Genomic DNA, 18,389 nt, shown 5'->3' on the forward strand with positions numbered 1-18,389 from the left:
TTCTATTCAAAAGCGAAGCTTAGGGGAAGAATAGGGGTGAATCTCCATGGATGTGGAGGATACTTTGGAGTATGCTTCAACCTATCTATCTTGGAGAGGAAGTATTGTAGCCATCAAGACTAGCTTGGTGGTGTTCGTGAAAGGTCCTTGGGCGTTCTCTGGCAATTATCTTCTAGCACGATTGATAAAGGGGTTTTCATGTCTAGCTTTATTCTCTTATGCCTTATCATTTGGATGCTTGCCCTCCATTAACGGAGGGCTAATTTTGTAGATGTTCGAGCATAGTTGAACTCTAGGCTTTCATTCTTGTTAACAAGGTTGTGGATCTTAATGCTTTAGTTATTTCTCTATTGCAATCCATATTATTTGAATCCAATTGCGTATTTTGTATGGCTTGATTGCTATTGAGGTGAAAGCTCTAGTTCTCATTTTTGATGTGCTTTGTGACGAGTAAAAATACCCACCTAGCATAGGCATGCTGCAATTTAAGAGGATTGTGAGTAAGCCTAGCAATGGGGTACTTTGGAGTTGAGATTTCTCCTCCCTCAATCCTTCCAAGTAGATTAACAAGTTATTTTCATGCTCTTTGCAATCATAGGGGTTAGATTTTAGGAGAAATAACATTTCTATTCTGTATGGGATTAGGGATAATCGCTTCGGAAGAAAGATTATCTACTTTAGAAATTTTTATTAATCCATAGTGAGATTTCAAAGAGTGCAAAGCAATTGTAGGGTGTATGTATTAGCACTATACTGAATCAGTTACTAATCACCCTTGCAAGAGAGGTTTAGTATATTTTAGGATTTCTCTCGGTTCAAATAGGATTGCATGCTTATACAACCTTTATCCTATACTTAACAAACCTTAGGGGGATACTATGGCCAGGCATCCTTTCTCCCCCTGATTTCTAGACTTCTTTTATTTCCTTGCTATTGCTTTTGAGTTTGTTTACACACATCACTATTTTCATTTGGGTTAATTTTTAGGATAGGAATTAGTACTAGTACTCTAATTTTTACTGTGGATCAATACCCTACCTTAGTGTACACTATTAATACTTGATCGACGCATACACTTGCGTCTCCTATCAACTCCTTTGAGCGTATTTGGTTTTTTCACTCAAACATTCAATCTCCTAACCAATCTTATACTGCAAGAGCTGTGGGGATCATGGAGGTACCACCTTGATTCATCTCTAAGGGATGTAGACAACTTACTCATTAGGGCTATAACCTGGAATATATGGCTAGAAAGGAATGTGTGAATTTTCCATGAAATCTAGTTTTAAAATATTTAATATGGTTGTAGCCATTGATTTAGAATGCTTATTTTCATCTTTATAATTAGGGTAAATTACAAGATTAGTCACTAAACTATCCACCAGTTCCTATTTTGATCACTAAACAAAAAAAAATTCTATTTTGGTCACTAACCTTTTAAATTGCTTTCAATTTGGTCACTGACGCCAACGCCGTTAACGGCGATCTGACGTGGCTTAGCCATGTCAGCGAACTTAACCACATCAGCGATCTTAAAAAACCTATTTTCTTTCTTCTTCCCCTTTCCCCTTTCTTTCTTCTTCCCTGCCTTTCCTCCTTCAAATACCTTGCCACTGATCTTCCTTCCTTCATGGAGTCGGGTCGATAAAGTAAGAATCGTCCCTAGTGGCAACCTTTCCGGATGAGGAGCCCCGAGAATATAATGGCATTCCGTGTTGCTTATTCTACATAATGACATTCGCATGTACTCGTGTTTTTTCTTATTTTTTTGTTTGGCCAAAGAATTAATTTTTTTACGTATTTGTGTGTGTGTTCTTAGGGAGGTTGTTCATTGAATCGCAAAAACTGTAATAAAACAAGAATTAAGCATAAATTGTGTGAGAGTTGTGCAATTTGTCGTCATTGGTTTCTCGTTGTTTTTTTAGACATAGATGGTGTCGATTTGCAAGGTTGGGCATCTGGATTATAGAGTCTGCAGTGTTGATTAGCACTAAATTAATTGTAGTTGTGTCAGTTGGAGAGAGATCAAATTCAATTAGCAGGGACTTTTTCTGGGGACCCTGGTGTACCCCATTGGAGAATAAATTATAGTTTTTCCCCTCCATTTTCAAGGCTTTCAGACTGCAGGTCTCATTTAGGTGGATTATCACAAGGGACTCATCGATTCCCCATTTATGAATCATCATTTTCTCTGCACAATAAAGGAAGAAATAGGGACAGTGATCAATATCCTATTTATTATCAATCTGTGTCTGATGGTGCACTTTCTTCTTGTGGAAGGCCATCTGATAGCTTTCGGGCATTACAGAGGATGACTCCTACAAAAAAAAATTGAAGGAGTGAGGGCAAAGAAGAAGAAAGAAACAGGAAAGGGGAAGAATGAAGAAAGAGGAAAAGGGAAGAAGAAAGAAGATAGATTTTTTAAGATAGGTGCTGATGTGGGTAAGTTCGCTGACATGGCTAAGCCACGTCAGATCGCCGTTAACGGCGTTGGCTTCAGTGACCAAATTGAAAGCAATTTAAAAGATTAGTGACCAAAATAGAATTTTTTTTTTGTTTAGTGATCAAAATAGGAACTGGTGGATAGTTTAGTGACTAATCTTGTAATTTACCCTTATAATTATCATCTCAAAATGTGTCATAAATTTTAATAATAAAAAAATATATATCTCCCATCCAAAAAGATAGGTTTTGGTTTGTGGGTAAATGCAAGAGAAATCCTCCATAGAAACCTCATTTCTCCCATCCAAAATATATTGATACACTAAAAAAAGATTGATTTTTAACTGTTGTTGCAACAGTAGTTCAGAATCCAAAAACAAATCTAATAGGGCAGTCATCCTACCAACCACAACCATTTTAACTACTGGTACAAAATTAGTTCAGAATAAGTTCAACCTGAAAACCTTTATGAGAGGTCCATTATGTCAACATGTTTATTTTAGTCCCAAATTTATATATATATATATATATATAAATATATGTCCACCTTCTGCTTATAGGGCTTGACAGTGTGCATCATGTATAAGCACACGCAAGCAGGTCAAAAAATAAACTAAGTCATGTAGCTAGCTTTAAACCTATATTACATCTAAAAAAAAAAATAAACCCAAACGGATCGGGTTTGTTTCAATTCAGCTACCAAACCCGAATACGATATGATATGCTTCGCTTTAAAAACACCTTGTTTTTTTTTCTCTTCGCTATCTTTCTCGCTCTCTCACTTCTCTCTTGCTCCTTCGAAGAATCAAAAACCCTTGGTTAAGCTCTCGTCGATCTTCTCCAGATCTGTGATGTTTTCTTTTATAATTACTCCTCTCAATCGATTCAGTTGTTATTATGATTCTTGTGGTGTTCTCTTTCTATGAGATTTGTTGCCATTTTTGGAATTTTTAGTGTCTTTTAGGGTTAGGGTTCTTGATCTCATTTGAGTTCTTATTTTTTTTTTAAGTTTTTTTGTGGTGTGGTTTTTTATCGGATGTATGATTTTGGGTTGATTGAGTGGGCTTCTTCATTAAGATCCTATTCTTATATTATTAGAATGATTTCTTTGTGTTTGAATGAGTATGTGGCTTCTTTTTTCTGGATTTTTGATCAATTTTTGGTGCATTTGGTGCGATTATGTTTCTTTTTATAAGAGAATTTGGCTTTTTTTTTTTTATTAAATTCAAAATTTTTCCTCAACCCATGTGATTTGAATGTTTGATTTGTGCTTTTGATTTGTATGTTAGGTTTCTGGGTAGTTGCTCTGTGTCATCACCAAATATATGAGCCATAGTAAAAAAATTTCATCAATAAATATAAAGACTAGTATTACCAAAAATGTCAATTTCTAAGTTATCAGATAATTAATAATCAATGATTATATTCTGGTTCCTACTCATTGAACATTAATAGCTAGTTAATTTTCTAGCCAAATATGATAATGAGTGAAACTCAAACCATTAATTGTAAAGTGGATAATCTTTGAGAAGCTAGACAAATTGTTTTTGAAACTCATGTGAAGAAAAGGTAATGTTGTTACCTCTATATATGCTGCACATCAGATACCATTGTTGATGACTAAATTAATATTACTACTGATCTTGATATTTTTGGTGGTCCCTTATATATAAATGCTATTGAGCCGGTGATACAAATTAATAGTTGCGTGATAGTTTTGCTGTGTTGAATATAGCTAACATGCATATTGCATATTGCCTTTTGTGCTACTGGATATGTTTCATTTTTCTTCTTGTTTTGAACATGCATATTGCATGACATCCATGTTCTGTAAGTTTACAACAATAATGTTATTTCTTTCAGTGACCTTACAGCAAATAGCATCACTGGGAAGCTGTCAGAGTCACTAGGCAATCTGAAAAACATTACTTGTGCGTCATTATTATTTTCTTGCTCTAAATAATATAAAGAAGCTTAGTTCACTTGCCTGTCTTTTTCTGGAGTTCAAAGGGGGTCTTCTTTGCCAAAGCATTGTTGAACAACCATTGATTTTTAGCTCTTTATTTTGGTACATCTTTTCTTATTTATCTTGTCTCCTTTATTTATTTTTAAATAAACATGAACATATCTCATGTGTACATCGTAAAATCATGTTTATATTGGTGAATGAAATGGAATAAATTTATTCAATTTTTGCATCTTTTAGCTGACATGAAATTCAGTGTAAGATATTTGCCACTAATAGTTTTAACTCCATAATAAAGTGCCATTTAATTATGTATGTTGTGTGCACTAGGAAGTCTGCAGATTCCTAATGTGTCTTTTAAACTATGACAGGGATCTACATTCATGTTTATTGTTTACTAAGGTGATACCACTATTTTAATGACTAGTAGGTTCATGATTAAAAAAGTCCTGCTGGCCATAGGATTGCCAAAGCTCTCTTTTATATGAACTGACCTGATCTATAATGGTATCAATTTATACTGTTTTTCTATTGTAATTAACTAAGTAATTTAACAGTTGTTAAAGTATGGGCAAATAATGTGAATGGTCTAAACTTGTGGTGATAATAATTAAATGACTATGAATCTTGCTTGAGGTAGTGGTCATCATAAATTAGAAAAGCCTTCATTAATGGAGCAATCAAATCCGAAGCCAGTTTGGCTGTGCTAACAAATTTTACATATTAAAAGTTTGTCCATTCTTATAGGTGTGTTTATTTGAAAGCAACCTATAACTAATTGAGGGTGATGTTGGGATATTGCATGTGAAACTATCAATTTCTTAATAAGGAATGATCATTTTTAGTGTCACTATAATCTCATGCTTTTTGCTAATGGTTTATGTTAATTTAACTATTGTCAGGATGTATAGCCAGCGACCCCCACAAACTTTGAAGAGGTGATGGAATGTGTACGTATTTCGAGTACCTACACTTCCATATGATGATAAGTTGTGCTTGGTTGAGACCTGCTGTAAAATGCATGTAACTTTATGTTTTTCTATTTTTTCAGCTAGCTAGCTTCACCAATGTTTTATGATTTTATGGTTCCTCCTGATTCTTTGATTTTCTCATATTTAGGATTAATAGAGGCTTAGAACATGCAATTGTTCGTGGTGCTGGTGCTGGCATGCTTCTGCTAGGCAAGGTAAACATTCTGTTTTTAACATCTTTTGCTTACTATGTATGCATCATTTTATTGCCTTGAATTGAACTTAATTCAAGGGTCAATTATCACTTGATAGATTGCAACTAATTTAATCATTTCCTTTAATTTTGAATCGAACTCTTCCTTCAGAAAATAAAATCTTTTATTATTTATCATGTTCACAATGTTTAGTGGATTGTTTAGATTAACACTACAAGAAAAATTTCAAATCGGCATGGTAAAATTGGCACGGAAACAAAATTGTGACAAATTTGTTACAGCATTTGATACGGAACTAAGAAACCGTGTCAAATATGTGAATTTTTTTAAAAATAGTCTTTAATTCCGTGCCTAATACAGTGCCAAATATATAAATTTAATAATTTTTAATAACAGTGTCAAATGCAGTGCCAAACATATTTTTAAAAAACATAATTATATTATGACCGTGCTAAATACCGTGCCAAAACCCCAAATATAATAATATATTACTTCAGTGCCAAATACCATGTCAATAATATAATATATAATAATATACTATGATGGTGCCAAATACCGTGCCAACAATATAAAATATAATAATATACTAAAACTGTGCCAAATACAGTACCAAAAATATAAATATAATAATATATTAACACTGTACCAAATACCGTGCCAAAATATAAATATAGTAAATTATTAATACCGTGACAAATACAGTGCCAAAATTATAAATATATTAATATATTAAAACCTTCCCAAAAACGGTGCCAAAATTATAAATTTATTAATATATTTAAACCATCCCAAAAACTGTGCCAAAATTATAATATATTAATATATTAAAACCGTCCCAAATACGGTGCCAAAAACATAAATATATTAATATAATTTTACCGTGTCAAATTCGGTGCCAAAAACATAAATATATTAATATAATATTACCGTACCAAATTCAGGGCCAAAAATATAAATATAATAATTTACACAATTCACACCAAACAAACTCTAAACCCTCTTTAATCCTTCCACTAATCCCTTGTTATCTATTTAATCTCCAAATTATTTCCTAAGCATGGCATAAATAATTGCATGTGGTGGTAAAAGTATAAGAAAAGAAGTGCCCGGTCTTTTCAGTACACAGTCTTGTTAATTTATTATTATATTTTTCAAACTTTAAAAAAAAAAATTTTGAAAGCGCGTCAAAGCAACAATCCCAATTTTCTAAAATTTTAAATTTTGTGGAAAAAAAATACATGCATATAGAAAGAGTCAAGACTTAAGAAATGGATGGGAAATTATCAAAAAATTGTTTACGTGTGAACCCTATTTACGTGCATTAAAAATATTAAAAACATTTGAATTGGTTCGTAGTAGATGTTCCCTGAGAAGTTTACATCAATAAATATATATATAATCATATTCAGACCAACAGTAACAAATTGTTTCCTTTCCAATTATGGAATGACAATGTTTGGTGTTGACTTACTTTCAAACACTCACTTTAATATAATATAATATATATTTGAGTGAAAAGTGAAAAGAAAACACTGCTTTTAATATAATATAATATATGTTTGGATCCGAAGCCCAGAAAACAATGGACTTACTTTCTTTTTCTTTTTCTTTTTCTTTTCTCCTTCTTCTTCTCTCCCCTGTAAATCCCTAACCCTAATCTCTCTTCTTCTTCACCATGGACGCTGCTCCTCGAGCTCCCGACCCCGGCCCCAACTATCTTGCTCACCAACCCCTAATCCCCAGCCCTCATTGAAGCTTCCTCCACGGTTGGCATTGCCTCCTTCCCTGCTGGATCTCGCTATTTGCTTCTTTCTTCTTCAAAGCCTCGAATCCCTCTCCATTTGGCGAGCGAGCGAGAGAGAAGACACCCGAGCAGCACCAAAGGATTTAATCTTTGCTTGCATCTCCGAGTGTCCTTTTCTAGGTTGACCGGCCTGTCAGGTTCCAAATCCTTCTCATTAGTCACTGAGGTATTCCCCCTCCAAGTTTTGTTTCTATTGGTTTGTCTGATTGCTCATATCATTATCTGTTAATTTGTTCACAGAATTCTACAATATAAATTGGTTCAAGAGAAGTGGGAAAAATTGCACATTCTCTACAAGGTAATCCCTGACAAATGATGTTGTTTCATGGTATTTGATCTCCTTAGTGATTTTTATGAGTTTCTGATTTTTTTAATTGGTTGTGTTTGTTTGAATCTGCATGATCAGATCGTATTACTGTAATTAACACATTGAACATTTTTTTTTTTTAATCTTTTAATGCTTAATGGAATTCACTGTCATGCTTGGTAATATGAAAATTAATTTAACCAGTGATATGGTGTTTGTTTACTTGACTGTCAGATCTTAAAGTCAATCTTGTTCATTTTCTAACTAGAGAATGATAATTGGATATTAATCAATAATTATTGATGTTTAATTTATATGATTTTTTAGGTTTTGGGGGGATAATTGTAACCTTAAAATGGTTTTGGTTTCACATGTACAATTTTATTTATTTTAATTTTCACAAGCTGTCTTTTTGTTTTTCTTTTAAGAGAGCACTCCTATTCACCTTTAATTTTTTAAAAAATTGAAGAAGGGCTTTGGTAGGCATCTCATGGCATGTTAGAACATCATAAATCAAGTTGATAGCATTTTTTTTTTGTTTAAAATGAAAACTTAATGATGCTATACTGATCAAATATTACTGAATAAGTTATCATTCTTATGAACTTCATTAGCTCAAACATTATGTTTGCTTTAAATCATGTTTTATTCCATTTTGTTGTTTTGTAGTTTAATTTTGCCTTGGGTTTCAAGTTTTTTTATTAGTTATATTTTATCGCAAGCACCTTTAATTTTTTCCTTTTTGTATTTGTGTGGCCATCCCAATGTTATTTTCTGCCATACTGGATAATGAGCTTTGACTTTCTTATACAAATAAATTATAACTCAAGAATAGTGGAAGATTACTTTAATTATGACAGGTTGGGACTATCGTACTTATTGCTTTGACAGGATTGCTAGTTTTTACACTATTCCTTTTGGCTGCGACTCTTAATGCTGTTATCATCTCGTTTCTCATATCTTTGGCAGCTGCTGGAGGGTTTTTAGCCCTTTTCTTTGCCTGCTTAACAGCAGTTTATATTTGGTCCTTATCGGTTGCAATATTTGCCATTTCCATCACAACTAGCTTAACAATCTTGATTGTTGTTATAGCTACAGGTACTTGTCCTTAACTTGTTCCTCTAATACTACTAGTTTGCTCCAGTTTCTTTTGTTTTCAATGATGGATTTGGATCAATCCTTCATGATTTGGAGCATTGCTTAGATGATTTTTTCTCCCTGAGCCAATTTTTCATCCATTGCACTACTTGGGCTGCAGTTAATGGAACCTGAAGAAAGTGATATTTGATATGGTTACTGATAATTCCTTTTCAAGTAGCTCAAGTTTTTACCTTTATAATCCTTGTATTAATTTTGAAGAACTGTTGCTGCATTTAAGTTTGCAATCCATTTTCTGTGTTCACCATATAGTTAGATTGTTTTGATGATTGGCTTTGTTTTCAAAGTTTTCTGTTTGATTAAAATCATTTTTGGTGTTTCCTGGGGCATGCCCAGGAAGAATAAGATGAGGGAACAAATGTCTTTCTGTGCAAGGCTGCTAGTTTTCTTGAGTATCATTTTGACAAATTTTATTGGTTCTATTAGGTGCCCACCATTTCATCTTTTGTGACTTTTGGTTGAGGTGAGACCAAATACTTGCTCTATTATTGTCCTCTGATGGTTCTGTGCGCTTTTGGTGATCTAGCTTTCAACCAAAAAATGATATGTTTTGAGGTTGAATGCAGATGAGTTCATCACTTGGAGGTTTGCACTTTCATAGATTTATGTAAATGAAGTCAGTTGTCCCTCCTGTAACCTACAGCAATGTCGTTTCATAATAATTCAACCTCTATTTATCATACAAACTGCAACAGGAGGATTCAACCATCTGTATTTATCTGCCAGTTGAAATAACTCTTCTGTAGACCTGATTGTGAAGTTGCTGTAAATTTTGCTTTCTGGTTACTAGGACGTTGAATTTCCTTTTTTTTTCTTGAAATGACTGTGTAGTCACCCACTACTCTCATTGATTGATATTCAGAACAATTGGATCAGTTTATATATATATATGTGTGTGTGTGTGTGTGTGTGTGTGTGTGTGTGTGTGTGTGTGTGTGTGTGTGTGTGTGTGTGTGTGTGTGTGTTTATTGTATTATTTATTCGTGACTAAATCTGTCTGTTCAGGATTTTGAATCGGATATTGTTGGCCATAACCAATGCACATTTCTTTAACCCAACTACTCATGCACGTGGACCTGCAACTATTACTTTCATGTTATGCTTTCATTTAATTACTCTTGTATTCTTGGATTTTGATAATCATTTTGTTTATTAATATATTAAACCTTTATAATTTGAGCTGACTTCTGTGTATTTTGAATTAGTTTATCCTTTTTTTAAGGATATCTGGCACCTTATTTCCTGTTCTTTTTGTTATCTTTATCAAAGTTATTATATTGACAATGAAATGTGATTTAATTTTGTCAATTTCTTTGTGATTCTTTGGATAATATTAACTAAGAGAAAAAAAATAAAATAAAATTTTCCCTGTTGGTGTATTTTCACACTTTTTAAAATAAAATCATCACTCTTAAGGTAAAGCCCAACTTGATAGCTGCATTTTTATAATAAAAAATAAATAAACCAATGTTTTGGTAATTTTTATCTCACTAAAAAGTATCTGGTTAAGATTTTAATGAAGCCATTAAATATTAAAATTTATGTTTTAATATTTACTCACGAAGATTGGTCGAAGTGATAAAAGTTGTAGTTTCATCTAATATTTTATATTAGGTACAAAAATATCTATTTGGGGAGGTCTACTATTTTATAGAGTTTTCAATCTTATTGTTTTACCTTGCTAATATATATATTTTTACTCAAAATCCTTTAATGTTTCTTGCTTGAAGTGTCATAATGAAGTTTAAACAAAGTTGTTTTCCCACACACACCATCTATTGAACATTATCTAGTTGTGTTATATCTTCATTTAATTACTTAATGCTTTTGAAATTTCAGGGTTCTTTCTGCATCAGCCTATTCTTTGAGGTCATTCCTACCATACATCACTTGAGCACTTTGCAAACTTTCCAGAAATCTCCGGTTAGCACTTAATTCTTGTTTGCAATGTGATGATGATCTTTCATAAGCCCATCACTTTCTTGTTAAATTTGTCAAACATGAATAGTTCTATTTATATTCACTGACTATTGAATTTGTGTTCACAATATTTTTCTAATGTTTAATAAAAATATAAAAAAAAAAATCCATGGCTGTAGGAACAAAAATGTTGACAAGGCAGTGGATGTATAATCGGAATCTACCAGGAAGACAAGAATTGACCAATGAATTCATTATGGGGGTTGATGAATTTATTCAATTTGCAATTAATCAAGATGACTCATATAAAAATGGGGAAAATATTAGGTGTCCCTGTTTCAAGTGCAAAAATATGCGATTCCTTCATCCAAATGATGTCTTTTTGCATTTATATCGCTGGGGGTTTAGAGAGTGCTATTGGAATTGGACTTGTCATGGTGAAGAATTATTCCCAATTAGTGAAGAGGCTAAGGAGATTGATGTTCAGACTTCAGATCATATAGCACAGGAGGGTGAGCAGATGACTTGGGATCAAAAGATGATATATGATTGTCTTTGTTCTCATGTTCCACCAATGGATGAATCTCACTGTTATGACAAAGCTGGTCCAAGTGTGCAACCACCATTAGATGGGCTAGTTTCTGATTTACAGAATGATGAAATAAGACAATTATCTAACAGATTTTTTGATGTATTAAAAGCTGCCGATCAACCCTTATATGTGGGCTGTGAGAATCACTCTCAGTTGTCTTTCGTTGCTAGGATGTTATCTATCAAATTTGATGCTAATATGTCTGAGGCTACTTTCAATACCATGGTTACCGCTATTAAGGAGATTCTTCTGTCAGATAACACAATGCCGATTGATTACTACCATCATAGAAAAACTATGAATGAATTGGGTTTACCTGTGGTTAAAATTGATGCTTGCAAAAATGGTTGCATGTTGTACTGGAAGCATGATGCCATGGAAGTTTTTTTGCAAATTCTGTAATGAGCCAAGGCATAAACAATTAAAAAGTCAACATGGGGTACTTGATAATCACCCGCATAAAAGAATTGCACAAGAAATACTAAGATACTTGCCACTAACTCCAAGATTACAAAGGCTATATGCTTCTAATGCAACAGCAACACATATGACTTGGCATGCTACACACAAAAGAAATGATGGGGTAATATGTCATCCATCCGATGCTGAGGCATGGAAACATTTTGATAAAATTTATCCTGATTTTGCTAGAGAACCTCACAACATTCGATTGGGCCTCTGTGCGGATGGCTTTGCACCTCATGGACAATTTGGGAAGACTTATTCATGTTGGCCAGTAATTGTAACTCCTTACAACCTTCCACCGGGCATGTGCATGAAAAGCCCTTATATGTTTTTATCACTAATTTGTCCTGGGCCTAAAAATCCAAAAAAAGAACATAGATGTTTTTTTACAACCTTTGATTGAAGAGTTGAATAGTTTGTGGATTGTTGGTGCCATGACTTATGATGTTTCAAAAGATGAACATTTTTTTATGAGGGCTGCACTTTTGTGGACAATTAGTGATTTTCCAGCTTATGGAATGTTATCGGGATGGAGTACTGCTGGGGTATTAGGATGTCCAATATGTATGGAGAATTCCAATGCTTTTTACCTACAACATGGTAGAAAAGTAAGTTATTTTGATTGTCATCGGGTATTTTTACCTTGAAATCATTCCTATCAAAAAGATAAGAAGTCTTTTATCCGAGGTAGAGTGGAAAAGAGTGATCCATCTCCAATGTTGTCGGGGGAGGAAATTTTTCATCAGGTAATGTTTTTCCCAACGGCCATGGAGGACCCCATTAACACACCTGCAGAGTATGGAAAAAGTCACAAGTGGATGAAAAGAAGTATTTTTTGGAATCTACCATATTGGAAAACTAACTTGATCCGACATAATCTTGATGTGTTGCACATAGAGAAAAATGTGTTTGAAAATGTTTTCTATACTGTGATGAATGTGAAAGGGAAGAGTAAAGATAATATGAAGGCCAGGAAAGATGTTGGAATTCTTTGTGACCGTAAGGAGATAGCAATTCCTTCAAATAGTATAAGTCAGACTATTCCAAAAGCATTATACACCTTAACCAAAGATCAGAGGAGGGTTATTTGTGAATGGCTTCATAACTTGAGGTTTCCCGATGGTTATGCTTCTAATCTTGGAAAATGTGTTGATATGAATGCATTGAAGATAACCTGCATGAAGAGTCACGACTGCCACGTATTTATGCAGAGACTTATCCCGATTGCTTTTAGAGAAATGGTACCCTCGTTCATATGGAATCCATTAACATAATTGAGTATATTATTCCAGACAATATGCTCTGCTATGCTTGACATTGATAAACTAATGGAGTTAGAGAAAAAGGTTGCGGTGATTTTATGCAACTTGGAGAAAATATTCCCTCCATCTTTCTTTGATTCTATGGAGCATCTCATTATCCATTTGCCTTATGAAGCTAGAATTGGAGGTCCTGTTCAATATAGATGGATGTATCCCTTTGAGAGGTAACAAAAATTGCAATCTAACTTTATTGAATTTAAGATAATTTTGTTTAGTTTATGTAATGTTTTTTCATCCTTGTACTTGTAGGTTTCTTTATGACTTGAAAAAAAAACATTCAAGAATAAGGCACATGTTGAGGGTTCAATTTGTCAAGCTTATATTGCACAAGAAATCAACATTTTTGCAGAACATTATTTTGAACCTCATGTATCATGTAGAAGGATGCGACCTCTATGAAATGATGAAGGGATTAATGATGGTGCCTTTGAACCTTTCTCTATATTCAATTACATAGGTCGAAGTCAAGGTCGTCCAAAGATTAGATGGCTTTCTGAAAATAAGTTGCATGTGGCACATACTTATATATTACGAAATTGTCCAGAAGTGCAACCATATTACAAGTAAGTTATATTATCAATTAATAGAACAATCAATTTTACAATCTATATAATATCTAACTTCAATATAATTTTTTTAATTTTCTTACTTAAATGCGCATTCATAGGATATTTGTCAACTACCTACAAGGGAACTCTCTTGATGCCATCAATAAGGCAATTGATAAGCATTTTGCAAAGTGGTTTGAAAATTTTGTAAGTAATCATTTTAATATCTTGAAATTGCATCAAGAGAATGACAATACATCTCATATTCAATTTTTGGGTTTAGGTGGCAAATAAGGTCAATCAAGTCATTGATCCTCTCTTGCAAAGCCTTGCTTGGGGTCCATCTATGAAAGTGACAACATGGCCAGGATACTTCATCAATGGTTATAACTTTGATAGTGTCACCCATGGCATTGAGAAAGCCACCATGAATAGTGGCATATGTGTACAAGGGTCCAATGTTGAGGAGATATGCACTGATTTCTATGGTTTATTGCAGGATGTAGTCCAACTTGAGTACCATGGTAATAGATGGAACCGTGTTGTCCTCTTCGAGTGTACATGGTTTGATCCAATAAATGGCACCAAGGTTAATCCTTTATATAAATTGGTTGATGTTAATCGGAAAAAAATGTATGCAAAGTATGATCCATTTGTATTGGCACAACAAGCCATTCAAGTGAACTATATTGAGTATCCTAGCATGAAAAAGGATAAGGTTGATTGGTTAGCTGTGTGCAAGACAAAAGCTAAGAGAATGGTTGAGGCAAGTTGGCCAGGCAAAGATAGCACCGCATATCAAATGGAGGAAATTACATCAAATCCGGTTATCAGTATTATACAAGAGATTCCTTCTTTGGTTGATCCATAAGGCAAAAAACAATTTGCTGAATTATCTGAACGGATGCAAGATATTTCAGAAAGTGAAACTGAGGAAGATGAAGAAGATGAGCAGGAAGATAATGAATATGAAGAAATTGATGATGATGATGATGATGATGATGATGATTTGGGAGAACATGACTTTTAATTAATTACTAAATATCTTGTGTTTTTTTTTTTTATCTTTTTGACAAAAACTTCATATTTCTATGTTGTTTCTAGTTTTTTATGGATGTGTGTGGTGATAGATATATATCTCATTTATGATCATGTTTTTCTTCTACCTTTCTAATTAAGTTATTGACATTCTAAATTTTTTTTTTCTTATCATTTATATTCACCCAAGTCTTTTATTGTTTGGATAGATTGTTTAGTTGAAGTGGGATGACTCATTATCCAGACTATAGCTCTGTATCAGGTTTGGCTAGGTTTTTTTTTAAAGCATTTATCTTTTTGGTCAAGCTTATTATTTTATTATAATAATGTTGGTTGAATTATTTGTATAATATATTTATCGCATGAAACATCCTTGCTTTTCATGTATCCTTTAATTTGAGTGAAATTTGTTTCCATGTTTTACAACTTATAGGTCGGGGTCGATCGACATTGAGACATGGTGGTCGATCTGTATCAGGCCGAGGCCGATCCACCTCAAGTATTCGTCAGAAGTCTGTTAGCTCGAAATTAGTCTCCAATACTTCACCAGAATTGGGAATGCCTCCATGTATACATCCAAATATTCAGGCACCAGAAGTGAGCCCATCGACTACACAATCTCCTTCAGCTTCACAGCCTCCACTAACTCCACATGCCGAGGCATCTACCCATGCCTCTGAGGACCAACATGAGGCAACAGAGGATCAACCCAATGAATCTAATAGCACTGGACTCCCGTGGCTTATTACTCCTGATAGTGTAGTTATGTAAGTAAATTTTATTTTCTAAACATTTTACAATTATATATATAAATTCCTTAAGAAAATTCTTAAATTTTATAATTAAAATGTATTAATTTCACTTTTTTCAGAGATTACGAAGTTAAAAGAGCAATACATGATTTGGTCCAAGGCCACTACAAAGAAGCATGGACTGGATGGGGAAAAGTGCCTAGAGATGTACGACAGAGAATGTTCACAGCTTTTAGGGTAAATATTATTTAATTAAATATATTGCTTTACTATTAAAAATATATTAATGTAGTTAATATTTCTTTCTTTAGGGTATTTACACATGGGAGTCGCAGCATGAGTCTATGATATTATGTCATTTCAATCATGAGGCGAGTGAATGGTTGAAAAAGCATTTATACCTTGCACGTACACTTTACAAGGCTCCTCTTGAGTGGATGACCCCTTCAGTTTGGGAAAGTTTGCAGAAATATTGGGGGTCGGAAGAGTTCAAGAAAATAAGTGAGCAAAACAAAAAGAACAGTGCTGTAAATGGGGCTTCTTCGTTTGTTATTTATCATGGTGGATCTGTCAGCACTGCTGTGCACCGACTCAGGCTTGTAATGCCCATATTCTATTTAATAATAATAATAATAATTATTATTATTATTATTTATGATTTAGTTAATTCTTTAAATTTTTTATTATGCTATTATTTTAGATTGAAGACTTGGGTAGGGAACCGACACCAAAAGAATGTTTCATTCGCACTCACGGGAAGAAGGATGGCACCCTCGAGGGTGAGCGTGCTACACAAATTGTTGTAAGTATACTATAATTTCCTTAAGAAGTTAATTTATTTGAATCAATTTGTGAAATTAGTGTCTTTCTAGTAATGGTTTCATCAATTTATTTCCGAGTAATAGTTTCAATGAATAAATTTATTTACTTTATTATATGTGTATATATATATTCCTTTATAGGATACTTTAGATATTTATAAATTATTTTTTATTAATTAGATCTAATTTTTGATGGATGCAGGAACAATTTGATAAAGCCATTGCAGATAAGCGTGATCAAGGAGAAGATGAGAATTCTATCAACCAAAATGAATAGTGGGACCGCATTGCTGTTGGAAGTCGTAATAGAGTGTTGGGAAAGGGCAATATAATTAGGCAAATGTCTTCAATCAATCACAAGCCACGTTCAGGGCCTTCTCATTCAAGTGGGCAATTATATGCCCAAATTAATGAGTTGCAGGCAGAGCTAGCAAAAACCCAAGCCGAGCATAATGCAATGCTAGCCGAGCATGATAAGATGCGAGCCGAACATGATGTGATGTGGATTGAGTGGACTCGTCGCGAGTCATTTGAAATGTCACTGCTTGCAGCACTTAGGGTTAAGGGCATTGACCTCTCCGATATGCATGTCGCTACTCTCACGAGATCTATCCCTAGAGCACCAACAGCGGAGGCACAATCGCATGTTGATGAGCACTCTCCGACAAGAAAGAGACATCACACCACTCTTGATGGCCCCAATGATGAAGAAGAGGATATATGTTAAAGCTTACTTTGAGTTTTGTCTTCTTAAAGTTGTTGGTGTAGAAGTTAGTATCTCTTCAACTGGCTGATAAGGAAGATGAAGCAACTATTCATACAATAGTTCACTTCAGTTTATTCAGCAACCATTCATTCTAATGTTTTCAAAAATTTTTGTTTGGGGTAAAGGTCATGAATTGTCTTTTAGCATGATTTTCTGTTTTCCAGGCTGCAAAACTTTCCTTGTGCACATGACTATAAGGGCTTGGTATGTTCTCTAATTACCAATTCATTCTAGTTTTTATATGCATGTTTATTTATGTATTAATTTATATTGTTAGCTGTTAGAAATCCTTTAGACATTATGTATCAATGATTCGGTGTGCTTGCAGGGGTCTTGAATAGTAAAGCAAAGTGAAATGATGCAGATGATTGGATGGTGCATTTGTGCTTAACTTAAAAGTAATGTATGCTTAAACTCCGAGAACGAAATCATCTTATATGCTTAAATAGGATAAAATCATATGACGTAACATTGTTATGTCTTCTTCAGTTATAGGTGGACAATCATTTGGATATGTGTATATTGGTTTTATGACAATTCTTCTGATCCTACAATGGCAAAGAGATGATTATGTTCCAATAATTTATCATTTCCTCAATTGTCACTTCAGAAGAATACATGAGGTATTATTTATTTATTTACTTGTATCATTCCTTTCCTTTGCTATACTTATGCACAGTTCTCATAGAGGCATTATATTCTTTTTCACTGTTAGTGCATATGCATTCAATGCACTGATTTCCTTGATCATGTTTAAGTTGCCAAACCATTTCCTTTCCTTGTTTTGGTATGAAGTATATTCATTTGTGTAAATTTTGGTTTCTATATGATGTGGGAGTTGATGAGGAGGAAAAGCCTTGAAGTTTTCCATAGCTCCTAGAAGTCTTGAGTTTTCCATAGCTCCTGGGAGTTGATGTGGAACTATCTCCACCACTGTATGATAGTTCATCTTTTTCACAAAAATCAAACGTGAACTTCAAGATGTTAATTATTCATTCTGATAAGATTAAATTAGAAATGCCATATTAATGTTTGTTCCCTCTCATTTGGTTGTCAATGCTCCTTATGATATTCTCTTCTCTTTATTGACTATTCCCAATTGTAAATCAAACTGCGTGAACAACCATCAAAACCAAACATGTGAGGTTCACTATGTGAGTTCACATGCATGAGTCTTATTCAAAATAAATAGTGAAAGTTCAACTGCTCAACTGTTCAATTAGCAAACTGGGGTAGTTAGCTTTAGAGAAATTTCTGAGAAACCATTGAAGTGACAAATTGATGTAGTTTTATTTTGTGGAT

At 33.7% G+C, this 18,389-nt stretch overlaps 1 protein-coding gene and 1 long non-coding RNA gene across 2 annotated transcripts; both read left to right on the forward strand.

The window, feature by feature from the left end:
• The first annotated feature begins 7,389 nt into the window (after window positions 1–7,389).
• LOC120276461 lies at window positions 7,390–9,044 on the forward strand. Its single transcript, XR_005541249.1, has 3 exons — window positions 7,390–7,564; window positions 7,639–7,696; window positions 8,675–9,044. It is a non-coding gene; the product is annotated as an uncharacterized LOC120276461 (long non-coding RNA).
• A 3,563-nt stretch (window positions 9,045–12,607) lies between these two features.
• LOC120276064 lies at window positions 12,608–14,758 on the forward strand. Its single transcript, XM_039282805.1, has 5 exons — window positions 12,608–13,039; window positions 13,133–13,289; window positions 13,572–13,725; window positions 13,830–13,917; window positions 13,994–14,758. The coding sequence occupies exons 1-5, from the start codon at window positions 12,608–12,610 to the stop codon at window positions 14,579–14,581; spliced, it is 1,419 nt and encodes a 472-aa protein (XP_039138739.1). The 3' UTR covers window positions 14,582–14,758.
• Window positions 14,759–18,389: the final 3,631 nt, after the last annotated feature.

The sequence above is a fragment of the Dioscorea cayenensis genome, chromosome 14 (assembly GCF_009730915.1).
Source record: "Dioscorea cayenensis subsp. rotundata cultivar TDr96_F1 chromosome 14, TDr96_F1_v2_PseudoChromosome.rev07_lg8_w22 25.fasta, whole genome shotgun sequence".
Lineage (NCBI taxonomy): Eukaryota > Viridiplantae > Streptophyta > Magnoliopsida > Dioscoreales > Dioscoreaceae > Dioscorea > Dioscorea cayenensis.